General features: G+C 38.3%; 1 protein-coding gene across 3 annotated transcripts in view; it reads right to left on the bottom strand.

Moving 5' to 3' along the window:
• LOC131663163 (uncharacterized) overlaps positions 1-16,410 on the bottom strand; it is a 72,382-nt gene that overhangs the window by 11,879 nt on the left and 44,093 nt on the right. For 2 of the 3 annotated variants that reach the window (XM_058933343.1, XM_058933346.1), the window contains 4 exons: positions 15,639-15,803; positions 3,114-3,606; positions 1,173-1,465; positions 76-452 (listed from right to left, as the gene is read on the bottom strand). In XM_058933343.1, the coding sequence (XP_058789326.1) occupies positions 76-452; positions 1,173-1,465; positions 3,114-3,606; positions 15,639-15,803 (1,328 nt within the window). The remainder of the gene's footprint in view (positions 1-75; positions 453-1,172; positions 1,466-3,113; positions 3,607-15,638; positions 15,804-16,410) is intronic. The other variant, XM_058933345.1, reaches the window with a different exon arrangement.

Genomic DNA, 16,410 nt, shown 5'->3' with positions numbered 1-16,410 from the left:
CCCAGGACGGCTGTACCTATATAGATATATTCAAGAGAAAGTGAGCAATGCAAGGAGTGAAGTTGAGCGTGTTACCTTAGCGGTTTGACGTTCGCCTTGAGCTCGGCGGCATCGAGGGCTGCCTGAGCAGCGGCGGCCTTCTTGAGACTGGTGATTATCCGGGGTGGTTTCGGTGGTGGCGGTCCCCTCGGTACGTAGGGCATCTGCTGCCTCTCGGGGTCGTTCTGCTTTTGCAGCTCGGCGGTTAGCTGCTGGCGTTGTGGTTGTCGCGCCGCCTCGGCACTGGCGGATTCCACGAGCGGCCTGCTGCTGCTGCCGAACTCCCAAGCTTGTTTTTGCTCGGGGCCGTAACGAATCGAAGCGAATTGCGGACTGGAGTGCTGTCGTTGCAGACCCACCACCATCCCTGGATTATTATTGCTCTTCTTCGTCGACGTCGCGTACAGCTCCTCCTGTAATTTGCAACTCGTGATATGCACGTACCGATTCACCGTTTTCGTACGTGCAATTAAACTTTGCTAGGGAGAAGGACGTGAGCTTAATTGACTGTCAAATATCTTACTTCCGAACGCTGCTACTTAGATTCCTCGTACAATTAGTACATCGTTCGGCTTTTTTGCCTTTGAAAATGAACTTTAAATGATCGTCAAAAAGATCAAAGCATTCAGACTTCGCTAATGATTATAAAACAGCGACGGTACGTATACGCTGAAAAGTCTATTTTTAATAATGTTAATGGTCAGTTCATTCTTTCTTTAATTGAAACTTTCAGTCTGTAGGAAAGTGAGCTGTCGAAACTTTTCTAATAAAACGTTTCATTCGCGAGCTTTCAGTAAATATTACGCTTTAGATGGATAAAATGAAACACTGCAACACGGAACTGTCGGAACTTGCGATATCGTTGATCGAACGTGTCGCGAAGCTGTGCAAATGCAAGCTGAAAGAATCACTCATCAGTGCGTATTAATTGCAAGATTTACTTGTCTTTCAATATGAAAATAAGCAAGGGGACTGCCACGCAGAGCCATATGACGGACTAGGTAAGCAGCCTTATCCGGTAATCCGTATAAGCAAATCCGAAGAACTCGTCGCGAGAGACATTAGAGCCCCGCATCGTGTAGCGAAGAGCGTGGCGCGAGAGGCTGCCGTGCGCGCCAAAGACAAAAGTTTACCTTGGGATTGTGCGCATGCAGTTCGGTAGCAACAATACTGGGCTGCGAGGATGTTGCCGGCGTGAGCACGGTGAGGCCGACGGTGGCAGCAGTGGCGGTGGCGTTCCCGCCATAGTTCCGGGCTGCCGCGCCATTGCGTATGTCTTGCGAGCTGAGGAACGGCTTCATCGGCATCACGTACACCGGGTCTACGTAGCACGGATTGTTTGCATTCCGTGCGTCGCCCATTGTCGCTAGGTCGCCACTGCTCCTCACCTGCGGCAGCGTCGTGCCGACTCCTCCCCCTTTTCCTGCTTCAACACATTTTACGCGTGCACGTTTATCAATACTTGTTGGTCTTTAGTGCTCACGTCATTTTTTTGGGCGTCGTTGCAGCAAAATGAATTGTTTCGACTTCTAATATAGGGGTAATTCTTGGCTATTTCGATTGACTTGTAACCCTTAGGTTGCGGATTTTTTTTTAATTTGGCACAATTGTTGTACACGTAAAAGTGAGATTTTTCTCAAATTTTGAAGACGATACATTAATTATATCAAAAGTTATTAACAATTAAAGAAAAATGATAAAAAATTTTCAAACGGCTATATTTTGAAAACTAATAAAGATATCGAAGTTGCATTTTTTTGAAAATACTTATAATGCCTTAAAATTTCGAAATAATTACAACAATAAACAATAAAAATTTTTTTTCGAAAGTTATTAACTTTTTGTTTAAACAATTGCTAATATCTCAAAAAGTATTTTTTTTTTGAAAAATTCTTGCTCCTGCGTGTTCCTGAGGATTTTTGCTATCGAAATTAATCATAAAATTCAAGGGCCCGATATATTGGAAAGCGTAGCCTTAATCAAACGAAGACGCCTCAGCGTAAGACCACGAAGACGTCCCGCTGTCGTTGCGACGTACACCGAGGGATCTTCTTTTGATTAGGGCTACGATATGTCAGGCCCTTGAATTTTATGATTGTTTTCGATAGCAAAAATCCTCAGGAACACGCAGGAGCAAGAATTTTTCAAAAAAAAAATATACTTTTTGAGATATTAGCAATTGTTTAAACAAAAAGTTAATAACTTTCGAAAAAAATTTTTTATTGTTTATTGTTGTAATTATTTCGAAATTTTAAGGCATTATAAGTATTTTCAAAAAAATCCAACTTCGATATCTTTATTAGTTTTTAAAATATAGCCGTTTGAAAATTTTTTATCATTTTTCTTTAATTGTTAATAACTTTTTGATATAATTAATGTATCGTCTTCAAAATTTGAGAAAAATCTCACTTTTATGTGTACAACAATTGTGCCAAATTAAAAAAAAATCCGCAACCTAAGGGTTACAAGTCAATCGAAATAGCCAAGAATTACCCATAGAATTCGATGCGCGACATTGTGGCTGGTATCGCTTTACAATCAGCCATAATAATGCTGTATATGTAAACGGATTTGCCCGCTAAATTCAACTCGTACCCTAATTAGCTATCATTAAGCAATCACCATGTTTTTAAGCATCGAAAAGTTGAACTTAATATTGTAGTTATGTTAGCTTAAAGGTATTTACACGGAACTAAAGCGGTTTGGATTTACAAGGAAAACTTTCTTCATAATGTGTTCATTGTGAACAATGTTCTCCTCGCAAACTTTAAAGGGAAAGCGCGGGATGCGTGGCTATGGGTCGAGCGAGTTGAAGTGGGCTTTTACAATCCCGAAAGGAGGTTGACCCCGGCCGCGTGACAACACAAGTGCAATGCGTTAATATTCCACTCAAAGCGATCGAGAATAAATCAGTTAATTTTTATTGGACAGAAATTTATTATCTATTGCATTATCATTTATTCCGGTTTTTCTTCGGATGACTACCCATACCTATCGTCCTGCTTAATTATTGTCCCGCAATAGTAGCTGTACCTCGCTATGAGAAGAATCAAGAACGCAACCGACTGTCTTACCTGGCTCAAAGCAGCATTCGGGCTGGGAGTTGGTTCTCTGATGAAGGTTGCGCGCGTCGATGACGTAATAGCTGGCACCGTCGGCGTTACTTCTCGGTCCTGCCGCCATGCTCAGCAAATTCGGCTGCGATCTGGAGTTTCTTGACTGCGCGCGAAAGAGTGCGCCCTTGTTTGCTCGGCTCTTCGACTGTGCCGGTGGTGGATTTTGTCGTGCTGGTACAGCGTTTGCACCCAGTGGATGTGGATGATGTTGTGGTTGCTGCTGCTGCTGCTGCAGCTGCTGCTGCTGCTGTTGCTGTTGCTGTTGCTGATGTTGTTGTTGTTGTTGTTGTTGTTGAGCGACTGGAGCGCATGGTAAACTCCTAGTGGGCTGTTGGACCGCTCGTTTCCGAGCGGCGTACTGCGTGGAGCGTACCACTTCTCGATACATATCCATGACGATGTGGGTGAACGGGCGCGATTGTAACCTCGTCCTGCAGTACTCGGAGATCACCTGCAAGCAGCAAGCAAAGCGAGCTTTTTTTAATTAAGCCGAGAGTGCCGCGATCGCGCCGTTGACAGAGAGATTGGGAATAAGCTGGTACTGTGTTGTTGGCCAATAGTATTCCTTGTCGGCAAAAGCGACTCGACGAGCCGTGATTGAGAGCTTGATTTCTAAGAGATTGGAATTAAACGAGGGGGAAAGGGGTGGCAAGCGGGTGTTAAGTGGACGACGTAATTGGAGCGTCGCTCTATCGATCAAGCCATCGAGTGCTTGGACAATCGTTGGTCTGCTCGACTATTCGATCGCAAAAAAAGGCCAGAAAATAGTTTCCGTTATTATTTCACGATAATGCAATTGTTTTCCACCTTATCATAGTTTCGTTTATGATATTGTCTTTTGGCCTCGCTAATTCTATTGTTCGCCCCGTATTCATCAACGGCATTATCTAAGAATTAATTAACCGTAAATTGAGTAGTTCACAAATTTACACTTTTTCACTACTACGTTAGAACGATGATGAAAAATTCGAATCACTTTTGTTTCTTTTTGCATGCTATGCTAACGTCTATTGGTGCACATTGTGAATATTAATCAAATAGTACGCATGTACAGCCTTTGACGCGAGGGGAAATGATTCGCAGTCATAACGTTTGCGAACACTTCGCGCATTCACACACATAATCCCAGCTGGTATGGATCGCAGCTTGTAATTAAATTTGAATCGCGCTTTAGTATTGAACACGATCGACATTATCGCTAAATTATTGATTATTGAATTGACGTGGGAGCATTGAAGAAATTATGTAGCTCAGCCGTGAGTCCTCGAAACTGGCTGAATTCCGTGCGCCGCCCAGGATCGATTATCTGGAAATTGGCTGATTACACAATCTCGCTGGAAGATCGCCTCGTGCCGGCGCGCGTTTTGGTCAAGGAGCATTGGTTATACCTACTACTACACCGCTCGCAATCAATATCGACCTTCATTACCCTCAGACCGAATGACAAATCGAGTCATTTGTAACTGGCTCACGTCGGCTCGCGTACGCAGGCAAATGGCTCTCATTACGCTCGTATTCAGGGCCACAACAAATGTTGCCGAAATTGCGCGAGAGAGATAGAGAGCTTCGCCGCACAACGTCCAAAAGCTCTGTGCGCGCGGACAGCGAATTCTTTCGCGCCGCCCGAACAACCTATCCGTGGGCTGCTCGTTTTACTCTACCGCGCGTGTTCTGTGGCAGTAAGCATAGTTGTCTGCACATTAACGCGTCCAATATCTCTCCGAATGTAATAATCTCGGGTTTACCCTATTTTTTTTAAATTTCATTCAAATCCAAATTTATCGTTCTTAATTTTTTTCCGTCAACGTGATATCTTGATTGTCCAATCTTTTACCCTTAACGGCAACGTTTATTCCAATGCGAGAGCATGACAATCTACGGTAGGGCTTCATACTCAATTTTTTCCTGAACAGTAAAAAAGAACGTGCTCTTTTTAGTTGAAAAACAGAAATATATTCTCGTTTGAACTGGAATGTGAATTGAATCACTGAAGACTGAAAATTACTAGAAACACTACAAACTAATTTTTTAATATAAAAAGCTGACAATCTTTAAATTGAAAGCTTTGCAATTAAAAGTTATTAAAATTCAATTGACATTTTATTGCGATTGTTTTCGATATTTCAAATGGAGAGTCGAGTGTCGAATGAAAAGTAAAAGGAAGAAAAAAAAAAAGAAAAAATGAAAAAGAACGAGGCAGGTCTCGAGTAAGATGTTATCGACATTTTCGGGAAAAATAGCTTCCCATGGAAAGAATAAAAAAAATGCGGCGAGAATTCAGAAGCGAGAGAACTTTTCCACGCGAACAGATGATTTCCACGCGACTTCCGGTGGTTTGAAAAAAAAAAGAAGAGGAAAGAAAGCGCTTTTGTTTCGCGTATCAACAGTACACATCAGATGACAACGGCGACGCACTCGACCTAGTTCCGAAAGAACGTTTCCCGCGACGATCGTAGCAGCGATGCACAAAAGTACGCGCTGCGCGTTTCTCGTGCAAACAAAAATTGGCGTCGCGAGCGTACGCGTAGACCACTTGCGCACTGGCAATCCGTAAGCAGTCGCGGCTCTCAAATATTCATCTGGCGTGTAATTATGAGTGTACGCGAGCCGAGAACAGCGAGACTGCGAGAAGCGGAAAAAGCAGGTAAAAGTGAAAGAAGCCACGGCATCCAGAGAAATAGCGAGGGACACCCGGCGAGTGGTGCAGGCCCAAGAAAAATGGCTCTCGTAAGTTGTTGTGCAAGTGGAGATGAGACTGCTGGAGCACGGCAAAAGGGACAGTTTAATTGCAGCAGTCGAGTTTCTGGCATTTATCATTGTCGGGAGAGTGTGGCCTCTACGGCGCGGTGATAATAGCTGCTCGGCGCTTTCGCGTGGTTTGGCTAACCGCCCTTGACGGGCCGTCGTGTAACGCGCGCGCCTTAACCGCCGCCGCTGCGTTGTGGCTCGTATGCAGATGAGCTCTCGCCAACTGATGAAAGGCCAGCGACATTGCCAAGAATATTCGATTGCAGCGACGTTTTTATGTCGCTATACTAAGCGTAGCTGTTAAAAATTAACACTCGTTGCAATAAAAACTCTTCCATTCTATTATATTTTGCAACGTAGTTAGCAATTGGATTATCACCTCGAGGTTTACTCGAATAAAATTTGCTCTCAGGTACGGTCGTTGAACGCGTACAGCAAGGAAAACAATGAAATAGACTAGGGAGACATTAGGAAGAAAAATAAGAGTCGATCGGATGAAGCGTGAAAAGAAGAGAGCGAAGATATAGTAGATCGTGGAGAACGTTAAGTGCGAGGGTAGATCTCGAATATTTTACTGATAAAGACGGGCGGCCGGTGGTGTTGGTGAAAGAAAGAGCTGCTGCGACAGCAGGTAGCCATGAAATGCAATGTCCTATTGTTCCCTTTCAAACTTTACGGAGATAATCGAGACGCGCAGTACAAATCGGAAATAACTTTGTTTCGGTCTTCTTCCAGATAACACTTTTTTGTCTTTGGGATTCATTCTCTTCGCTCATTGTAACGGTGATAATGAAAGCGCATAACTTTTTTTCGCTCAAAATAAATTTTAATTGCAAATACTCGCTTGAATGGCATTTCATAAGTTTTTTTCATCCTACGCTTTTACTGTTTGTAGTTACGAATTTCAAAGTATAACTATAAAAATGGCAATATTTTTGCATTTTATTTCAATGTCCTCAGAGCGTTAGCGGCTTTTTAAATTTACTTGCTATATCTAATGATCTTTTGTATGAAAAATTCATGTTATCCACAGAGATTTGATGCTCCTTTTTTTTAATGAGATTAAAATACAGATTTTCTTAATAAAAACTTTCTACTCATGAAAGTTGCCTTTAGAAGACACTTTAGCAAGCTATTGTCTGTTAATTCTTTTGAGCATTTTTTATTTTTTCAACGAAAATGTTAGTAATGAAAAACGAAGTACCTCTATTGAAAGTTTGAATACTACGATAAAAAAATGCTACAGTTTTTTCATACTAATAAGGCCAATATAAAATATGATGATTAAAAATTTTATTGAACTTTGATATCATAACAATTATGGTGCAAGTAATTTTCAACTTTTATAAAAATGAAGAATTCTTTTACAATAAAAAGAAAATAATGGTTGAAGCTTAGAGCTCCAAAAGAATAGAAAAAACACTCGTGCAAAGTTTGGAAAATTCGATAATGCGACGCGCTCAAAAGTTATTCACTCGATATAAAAGGAAGTATAAAGTAAGTGAGTGGGTTGTCATAAGGGCGTGAAAGTAAAAGCTCGACAGCGTCAAGAACCGCAAATAGCTAGGCGCGAAGCAATATGGATCATCGAGGTGTGTGGGCGGCACCGAGCTGATACTATTTATGATCTAGGCGATGGGGGTTTGCGCGCGTGACCACGCGACAGTATTAAGATATTAACGGCTGCCGGTAAGAGCTGCTTAACCAATTAATTGGATTATTTGTCCAAGCTACACTCACGAGCCTTTACTTTCAATCTCTTCGATCTATTTAGCTCTTCTATTCCTGGATTTCGCAGAATGCGTGCGCGAACATGCTCACCGTTATTCGTATCATAGCACTTTTTTCACAGAACTGTGTGATTGCCTGTCTCTCAATATTGAAAGATCGACCGATCCAGATACAATACCTTTTCCGTTTATGAACAAACAGCTAGTGCTATATCCAGCTCGATTCACAGTCATACGTCATTTTCTTAGATAAAATATTTTGCCGATTCTATCCTTATGCGAACAAAACCATCTAAAATTCAACCGATCAATAATTATCTTCAAAATATTATGCGTTTCGTAAATCATGCTAACATTTTTAAAACGTATTCCTTTTATCCATTTTAGGAATAAAAGATTATACATGCTATAAAAACTATTTATAGAAAGCAATTGCATATAACCTTGCAAATACGTTCTCAGAAAATAATTATGCCTCTAACATGAAAAATGAATATCAGACGATAACTTAGTAGCATGTTCCAAATGTTTGAATTCTACTAGGATCCCCGTAGGTCGCAGACAATTCATCTGCTATGAAGGCCTTAGTAGGATCGACCTGGTTGTCGTGGTTTTAAACGGATATCATTTCTATGCTAGAAGACATTTTAGCAATTGAATAATGTTAGTCTATAATTCATGAAGTACGTTAATTACTACTTAATAACTTGCGGTATTTATGATGCAAATTACACGTTGTAATTACCATATTTTTTGATTTCGCAACAATACGATTTCACATATACAGTTCTCACGTTGCGATCGAACTATAGGAATCAATGTTATGAGTTAATTAACAATCGAATGTATATTATTTAACTTGTAGTCATTTTAATTAACGTAACATAATTAATGTTTTACCTAATTTTATCTCTGCTATGCAGATTTAAATAATCAAACCGCTTTGACAAATTTTGTTTGTGACTTTTTTATTCTTGCATGAAGTTAAATTGATTTAGATTGTACGGTAGAAGAGCTAAATTGTTGAATGAGAAAGTGAAATTGCATTGAAGCTAGATTTATTAAAGTGTATTATAGCATGAAAAATTCAATGATACGTGTTATGGATGCGGGATCAAGTAGTCGTGTAGCTGATATGTAAGTTTTATATCAAAGTACAATATTCAGTTCAAATATATAAGCATCGAACTTTCTACATACAAAATTATTAACTTGCTAAGAATTATGCATTTCAAATTAAATAAAAAGTTCTCTGCGGATACTATGAAACAACGCACTGTAACATACAAAACTTTTGATACGATAAAAATTTTTTAATGGACGCGTAATTGAAGTTCAAAACGTATTTAAAAACATCAAAGAAAAGCAAAATTGTTAATAACCATATTTTTAAAACCTAAAGGTTTCTAATTTTCATATACTTATTAAAGTTATGCACATACTGTGATGGACAGAAGTAAAAACAATGCTTTTAATAAATAAATGCAAGTTTAAGGATGGAGTGTAAATGCGAGCAATTTTGCGTTCGAAACATTCCTAGAAGTGCGGAACAGGAGAGTTTTCACGATATTAAATAAAAAATATGACTAATAAAGCCAATTAAGCCAGTACACAACGAAAGAAGTACGAATATGTCCGCAAAATTGAAAAGAGGGCGAGCGTGATTTTCCTTCTCATCGAGAGAGCTGTTATCGTTAACACTCTGTATCATACCCTACGATGAACTTAATTAAGATTGATGTTTTCATCAACTCTTAGCTTTTCAAGATTGTATATCGCGGCTACTTTTGCATTTGCGAGAAAGCTTACAGGTCAGACTGAAGCTTCTAAGATGAAAAACACCTCTGTCTAGGCTTCTTAGGACGAATTTCGTTTAGACATTTAAATCTCACTTTTTTAACAGTTGTGCGCATATATTTTTGGCTCTTACGAATACAAAATCATTTGACAGTTGATTATTTCATAAGAAAAGCTTTTAGTGATTTTTATGTTCGTTACTTTATATGTTAATAAGTCTTTGATTTTCAATTTGTGTACCCGAATCGCTTTTCCCAAACAATCTTGTTTTTTGCAATTTTGGTCCAATCAACTACACGCTTTCAAAGTAAAAGCTTTCAATAGCACGCAGTTTTTGAAAAGGAAAAAACACTGACGTTTATTTTCAACATTTTTGGAACTCAAACAGTTTGCAAATAGTGTAAAGTAGGAATTTAATTAAAATCGCGACAAGTCAAAAGAAAGGTATAGAGTTGAATTTCAACGGAACTTGCAATAACGTAAAATGTTTTAGAAAATGTTGCCAAACAAAATACCGTCAATTAATGAATATTTGTTAAAAACTAGTATGTTACATAGTAGGTCACAATATAATTTTAATTAAAAATTTAAGATAAAAAAAATGCTTTTTCAGTGTTTGTCTAATCTAACAAATTATTTCAGAAATGATATTGTGACGTAATTGTAATATCGATTCAACCGAGTATCTGGTTACTTATTTATACTGCAGCTAGAAAAATCTTTCCGTTTCTCACACTAAATCGAAAAGGGAAGATAAAAACAGGTGAGGGATTTGCGAACAGCAAGCAAATATATGGGGGTAGAAAATGCTTGCTTGTTGATTTAAGGAAATCTGGCAGTGCACAGTAAGTTGGGTTTCATGAATATACATGGTTGGGAAGGGGGCCATGCTCTTCTGAGCAATGATGCGAGGAAAAACCGTTGCTGAATGAAACGCTGCCGCCCCTGTCGTGAAGTCAGATGAAAAGCACGACAAATAGAGCCGACGGGAAAGTTCGACGAGAAGCTTTGTTGAGTGCAAGTTTCAAAGATCGCAGAGCAGCTGCATTACGTTTGCGGCTTGGGCTTGTGATGATAAAATCTCGAGAAAATATTTGTGAAATTGTTGAAATTCAATCGAGAACTCTTTACACGAACAACATTTATTCGAGCTTTTGTAAAGTAATGAAACCAAGGCAATGAACACTGAGCCAAATGTGTACCTGATTAGTACATATTTGGGTTACGTTGTCGTTCTATCTCGCATACCAGAGACATTCTACGGCTCAAAGTGCTCACAGACTTAGCTTTGATTTCACGAAACTCGTTAAACTCCACTGATATTTAACTTACTGTTGAAGTAGTATATTTATCTGTGGTTTTAGTAAATGATTCACTGATTTTTTCTAATTGTCGGTTATTTATATAAAACTTGTAAGTATATTCTATGCTGTATATCGTACACACTGAAATGGTAAACGGTTTTGCTTACTCTATAATTCTTCGTTACTCAATTTATTTGCAAACATCTGGCAACGACGCCAATTTATTTCATTGAATGTGTAAGAATGAGAAATTTTCGCAACTAAAAATCAATTAAGTACACTATGTAAATCCACAATTTTTAAATTGTCACAGTCAACGTCTTTCGAAGAGACAAGAGAGTCGAGAAAATTAAATGAGATCTAAAATCTATTTAAATGAGCCTTAGTAGTTTTATAGTGACCTCATAAACACTACTATCTATTTATACGGTTTTTATTTATCATGGAGCCATCTATAACTTACCGCTCGCATCTAACGCTTTTACATCTTCGGTCTTTTCCCTCTGTCTTTCTTCCCCCCTCCCTCTATGCCCCTAATTTTCTTTCTCCGCTTCATCAGTATTAAAAGAATTTAGAATTTCTTAGCCCTTCTGGTACATAGCAAACTGGTGATCGCCTTGTTTATACAGCTGTACGTTGTTGCATTCTCTCATGTCTCAAACTGACTACGTCGCCATTTCATGATATCTTCCATTTAACATTTAGTGATCCCCCAGTTGTTATTCCTTCGAGTGTATCTCTGTTGCAACTTTAACTACGAAGATAGATAAGAATTTTACCCGCGCGCGTGAAATAAATAAACAAACAAATATCGTAATATCGTGTTTCTTGATGTAGTTAAAGCTTTTGATAAAGTCTGGGACGAAGGCCTATTGTGTAAACTTAATAAAATCGCATCAAAAAATCTCTATCTACTCTTAGAATGATACATAAATCAAAGAATTTTTAAGGTAAAAATAAATGATGATACCACAAAACTTTACCCAATAAAAGCCGGTATTCCCCAAGGTAGTATTCTTGGCCTCATATTATGTTTAATCTACATCCATGATCTTCCAACCATGGAAAACATTAATATCGCCATTTAGGCAGACGATGCAGATATATTAACAACTCATTTAAATGCAGCAACTGCCTGTAATAATATGCAAAAATATCTAAACAAAGCCACATTTTACTTTGATAAATGGAGAATAAAAATCAATGAAACAAAATCAATTCAAGAATCTTACACCTTAAAAAAAGAAACTTTGCCCTCCAGTACACATAAACAACCAACTAATACCTCAAATAGACAAAGCCTTGGAATGCATCTGGATCGTCGCCTAACGTGGAGAGACGATATATGGACCAAACGCAAACAACTAAATCTACAACTCAGAAAATACTACTGGCTAATGGACTAGGTATATAGATTTTAAATAAAATTGGAATTAAAAAAACAAAAGAAATGTTTGCGCTTCAACGATTTATGTTATATTGCAAATATATGTGCTTCTGTTGATTGTCAAATCTGGCTTTAAGTTTTGTAATTAAAAATGACCCTCCATACCCGATATCACCCTAATTCCTAAATCATATCCAAACAAATTTATTTTGCAAGGTGAGAATATGCAAGTGACGTATAATCTCCTGACTGCCTCAAATCTCATCCGTTGTAATATAACAGCGATAATCCAAGTACACATTAATCATACAAGAAACCAAGCAATTAGTATTTTGGTGCAGGAAAAACAGCGCTCGGCTTAATTTAGTTAGAGCCGAGTCTAGCAGATAGAAATCCGTGCGGCGCATAGCGTAACGCGATAATCGCTTTATTATTCTCAAAGAGCGAACCGATCCTATGCCATCGCGTGCGAGGAGGGAAGAACCTCAAGGGGTGCCACTTACAAGCAGCTGGCGCTTATAGCTTCAACGCGACTCTTTCGCAAGCACCGATGCTAAATAGCCGTTTGGTCTTGAGACCATTAATTCATTCGGTGTGTATATACATCAGTGTTGAGGCACATTTATCCAACACTGATTCCAAATTATATTCTGTATTTTTTTAAATGTTTTATGCTAATAATATGCTGAATAAATAAATTGTAAGTGACATTGTATGTGATTTAAAGACTTTCATTTTTGTTAAAAATACATTTTCCAACAAAATGATTTGAAAAAAATAATACAAAAAACAGCGCACGTGTATGTAAAATATTTCTCATTATATTCTAATTTCGTGTGTAAAATATAGCTTTTTAATTTACTATTTGGTTAGTTTATTTTAAAATTCTTGATGAGCACAAAGCTTTCTCATAACATGGTTCTATATCGCGAAAAGATACATACCAATGTGATGCAATCAATAACTACACTACAGTAAACAAAAAAAAATCTGCAGTGAAAACTTGCCAAACTACTCTTCTTTCCTCCGCCTTGCTAAAGTTTATAGTACACAATACTCTGCGCACCTTCTGAATCGAGGGTTTCAATTGAACAAGCCTACAATGCCTAGACGCGGATTAAAGAGTTCCCCTCTTTCAAGAAGTCAGGACTAGCCCCAGCGTTGCTACAGGCGTAACGACTCTTCCTCGGCGCAAAAGAAAAGAAAAGAGTGTAAAAGAAGAAGGAAAAACGTTTGCTTTCAGAGATACTCTGAAGCATTCGTACATTCGTTCCCTGTTCGAGTACTTAAACGGGTCGGAGCTCAACGACGGTTTTTTACCCATTTCATTTGCAGCTAATCCAACTTGCACTTAATTTGTATTCATCATTATAATTAAACAGATCTACAAGATTTTTCATTTGCCCGAGGTTAATAAACTTTTATAAAATACGTCTAAAATCCTCGCCAGTTAGGTCTGACTATATATACTTTGTACTACTTACGCGTCGTATGCTACACCCTTTATAAATTTATAGTAAACGGATGGACCCTTTCATCGTTTATTCGGTTTGTAAAGCACCTCGCTCATTATCTACGCACAAATAAGAGACGATTTGACAGACTTTCTTAAATTCGTGAAAAGGGTAATACTATTAAGTATCCCAAAGTTGTCATATATTGAACTTGTTATAGATAACTATTATTTTTTTAATATGTCATATCCATAGTGGTTCTTATTAGTACTTTACCTAACTAGCACAGGAAAGTAAATTCTTGTTTAGTGTACGGTGTATTATACCTGAGCGAAGAGAGCATGCAATAAAATCGTTCTTTTCGTATGGCATGTTGAGAAGTGTTAATTTTATCGATTGAATTAATTATGTATCCATTACATAATCTTTTATGGCAAAGCTTTGCTGCAGTAAGTTTATATATAAATTGAGCTGAAAAGTGTTTTTGATCCACACAAAAACGTGTATCACTGACTATATGGTTTTTTTAAATCTATATGACTAAAACTTTTATCATTACATGGAGATTCAAATCTTAAACGTCGCCAAAGTCGATAATGATGTGTGGAACAAGAAACTAGAATAAATTAATATATTTAGATTTATAGACACGAGTGCATATGATAAGGAGTTCTAACGCGAAAACGGTTACGGGAGGCTATAAAATTTAATATTTCATAATAAAAATTATATTTACAGACATTGAATTCTCTCTCTTTTTATCTATAGTTGACTAATATACAATAAGTAATCCAATAAAGACACAGTTATATATTATTAATCATATTTACTATTGAACTTTATAAAATTTGTATTTCTCAATGAAATTTAGTGTTAGTGAAAATAAATGAAATTCAAATTTTTTATCTAATTTCATGAATACTTTTTTAGTCACTTTTATTCAATGAATATACATTAAAGATATGGAATTCCAAAGCTGTTTATTAAATGATCATTTATAAACATACATCTTGATCACGCTTCTAGCCAATTATCATTTCTATCCAATTACTCGCCGCTTCGAGTAATTTGAAAGCCCGTTAAGATCATTAGGCCAATCATGGCGATATGGTTACGGAGAAGCTTGCTATACCAGAGGAAGGATAATGTCTGTTCGAAATTGATAAAAGATATGTATACGTCTGGAAGCGACATTGCAATGTTACCTAGCAGCACAACACATTTCGTTATCGTATTTTCGGCATTCAAATATATTTCAGTATTCGTTAGATATGATTTCAATTTCGTATTTTGTTATTTTGGAGAAAGACTTTCTCACATTTGTACTTTGATTTTCGTTGAAGACAGTTCAAATATTGTGTTATACAATTTTCGGAGGAGACTTCCTCGATTTTCGATATTTTTGAGAATCCGTGTCAGGATTTATCGGACAACTATATGAATGAAAGTAGGTATATTTTTATTAATATTTTATTTTCTCTCTTTTCTGTTCTTTAGTTGGCGAGCGAATAACCTACATGACATTAGTTTCCTAATTCTACGTTATATTAGCCCTTAAGAATCTCAATCAATATTAGTCTTAGAATTGGCTGGACTCGACCCTTGCAAGTCTCTGGGATAGGAATACATCTACTAGAATCAGTTAGTTTTCACAATTCGTGTTGTCAGGCTTTTTCGTTGTTCAGTAATAACAAGTCCATGCTGCTCTCGGTTTTATTGTACGAGAGTGTGGACCGAAAAGAGAGTAATGAAACGTGTCCTCTTTTTCTACATCACACTACACAAGCGGCGTTAATATTGTCGCTTGAAAAGATTGAAAAAAACGGAATAACACGACACCTTCATAACGTGAATAATCAATGGATCAACTAAAAATGGATTGACTTGAATAGAGTCGAGCTTTGACAAACATAATTTCACAAAGGAAGGTATAGATAAAGGTATATATGTAGGTATCCATAAAGCCAGTCACTTCTGTACAGAGCCGTGGCAGCAAGCAGGCTACTTCAATAATCTGGCGCGAAAGAGAGTCAGCAAATAGAGTATACTGCTTTAATACTCACGTCGAGGAGATTCATCAGCGAAGCACGTCGTCGGGGATCAGGCTCGGTCATAGCAGCGAGAACGGACTGCAGGGCGGACGTCGGCGAGACGGAAACTGTGCCCGTCAACGCTGTCATTCGGGGCGTCGTATCCAGCAGAGCCCTGCCCAGCGAGTACATCCACATCTGCAAAGATAAACATAGTTACATCAGCGTTCGGACAATACCGTGTGGCTGCCGCGCGCGTTTTAATTACGTCGCTATTCTCTGTTTGCCGGGGTTCTGCTAGCCTCGGCGAGTGTTTTCATTAGGCCACTGCGGCTATTGCCACTGACAATTATTACTTTCGAGGAGTAGCCTCTGTGCCGGCAATTGAGGTTGGGCATCTGTCGAGATTTCACTCGCGCGTGAGAGCCCGCGAGCGACTCGCGAGCACGCCACAGTGTCAAGTGCTTCGGATAACCAGCTGAATTTTTCACTTTGACGAGTGCCAATGTCGTTCACCTATGCACTATTCGCCCACTGATGTCTTTCGAACGATCGTATAATTTACTTGACTTGTTGTAGCAGCCAGTGATTCTATCGCCTTTAAATAATATCACTAGCGAATATTACAAAACGCATAAGAGAAGCATGAATAACACTCAAATAGTGAAAGTGTGAACGTCTAAAACTACAAGAAAGTTTATAACGTGCAAGTAAGAATGCTGGAAATGGAATATCGAAGCGCTTTAGTGAATTTGGCATCGTCGCGCGTTGGTGACGTTAATTATCGTGCCAGAGCAGCAGCAGC

The sequence above is a fragment of the Phymastichus coffea genome, unplaced genomic scaffold, assembly GCF_024137745.1.
Source record: "Phymastichus coffea isolate CEN01 unplaced genomic scaffold, Cenicafe_Pcof_1.1 PCOF00031, whole genome shotgun sequence".
NCBI lineage: Eukaryota > Metazoa > Arthropoda > Insecta > Hymenoptera > Eulophidae > Phymastichus > Phymastichus coffea.
Note: the sequence above shows the minus strand (reverse complement) of the source record. Positions and strands in the feature narration are given on the sequence as shown.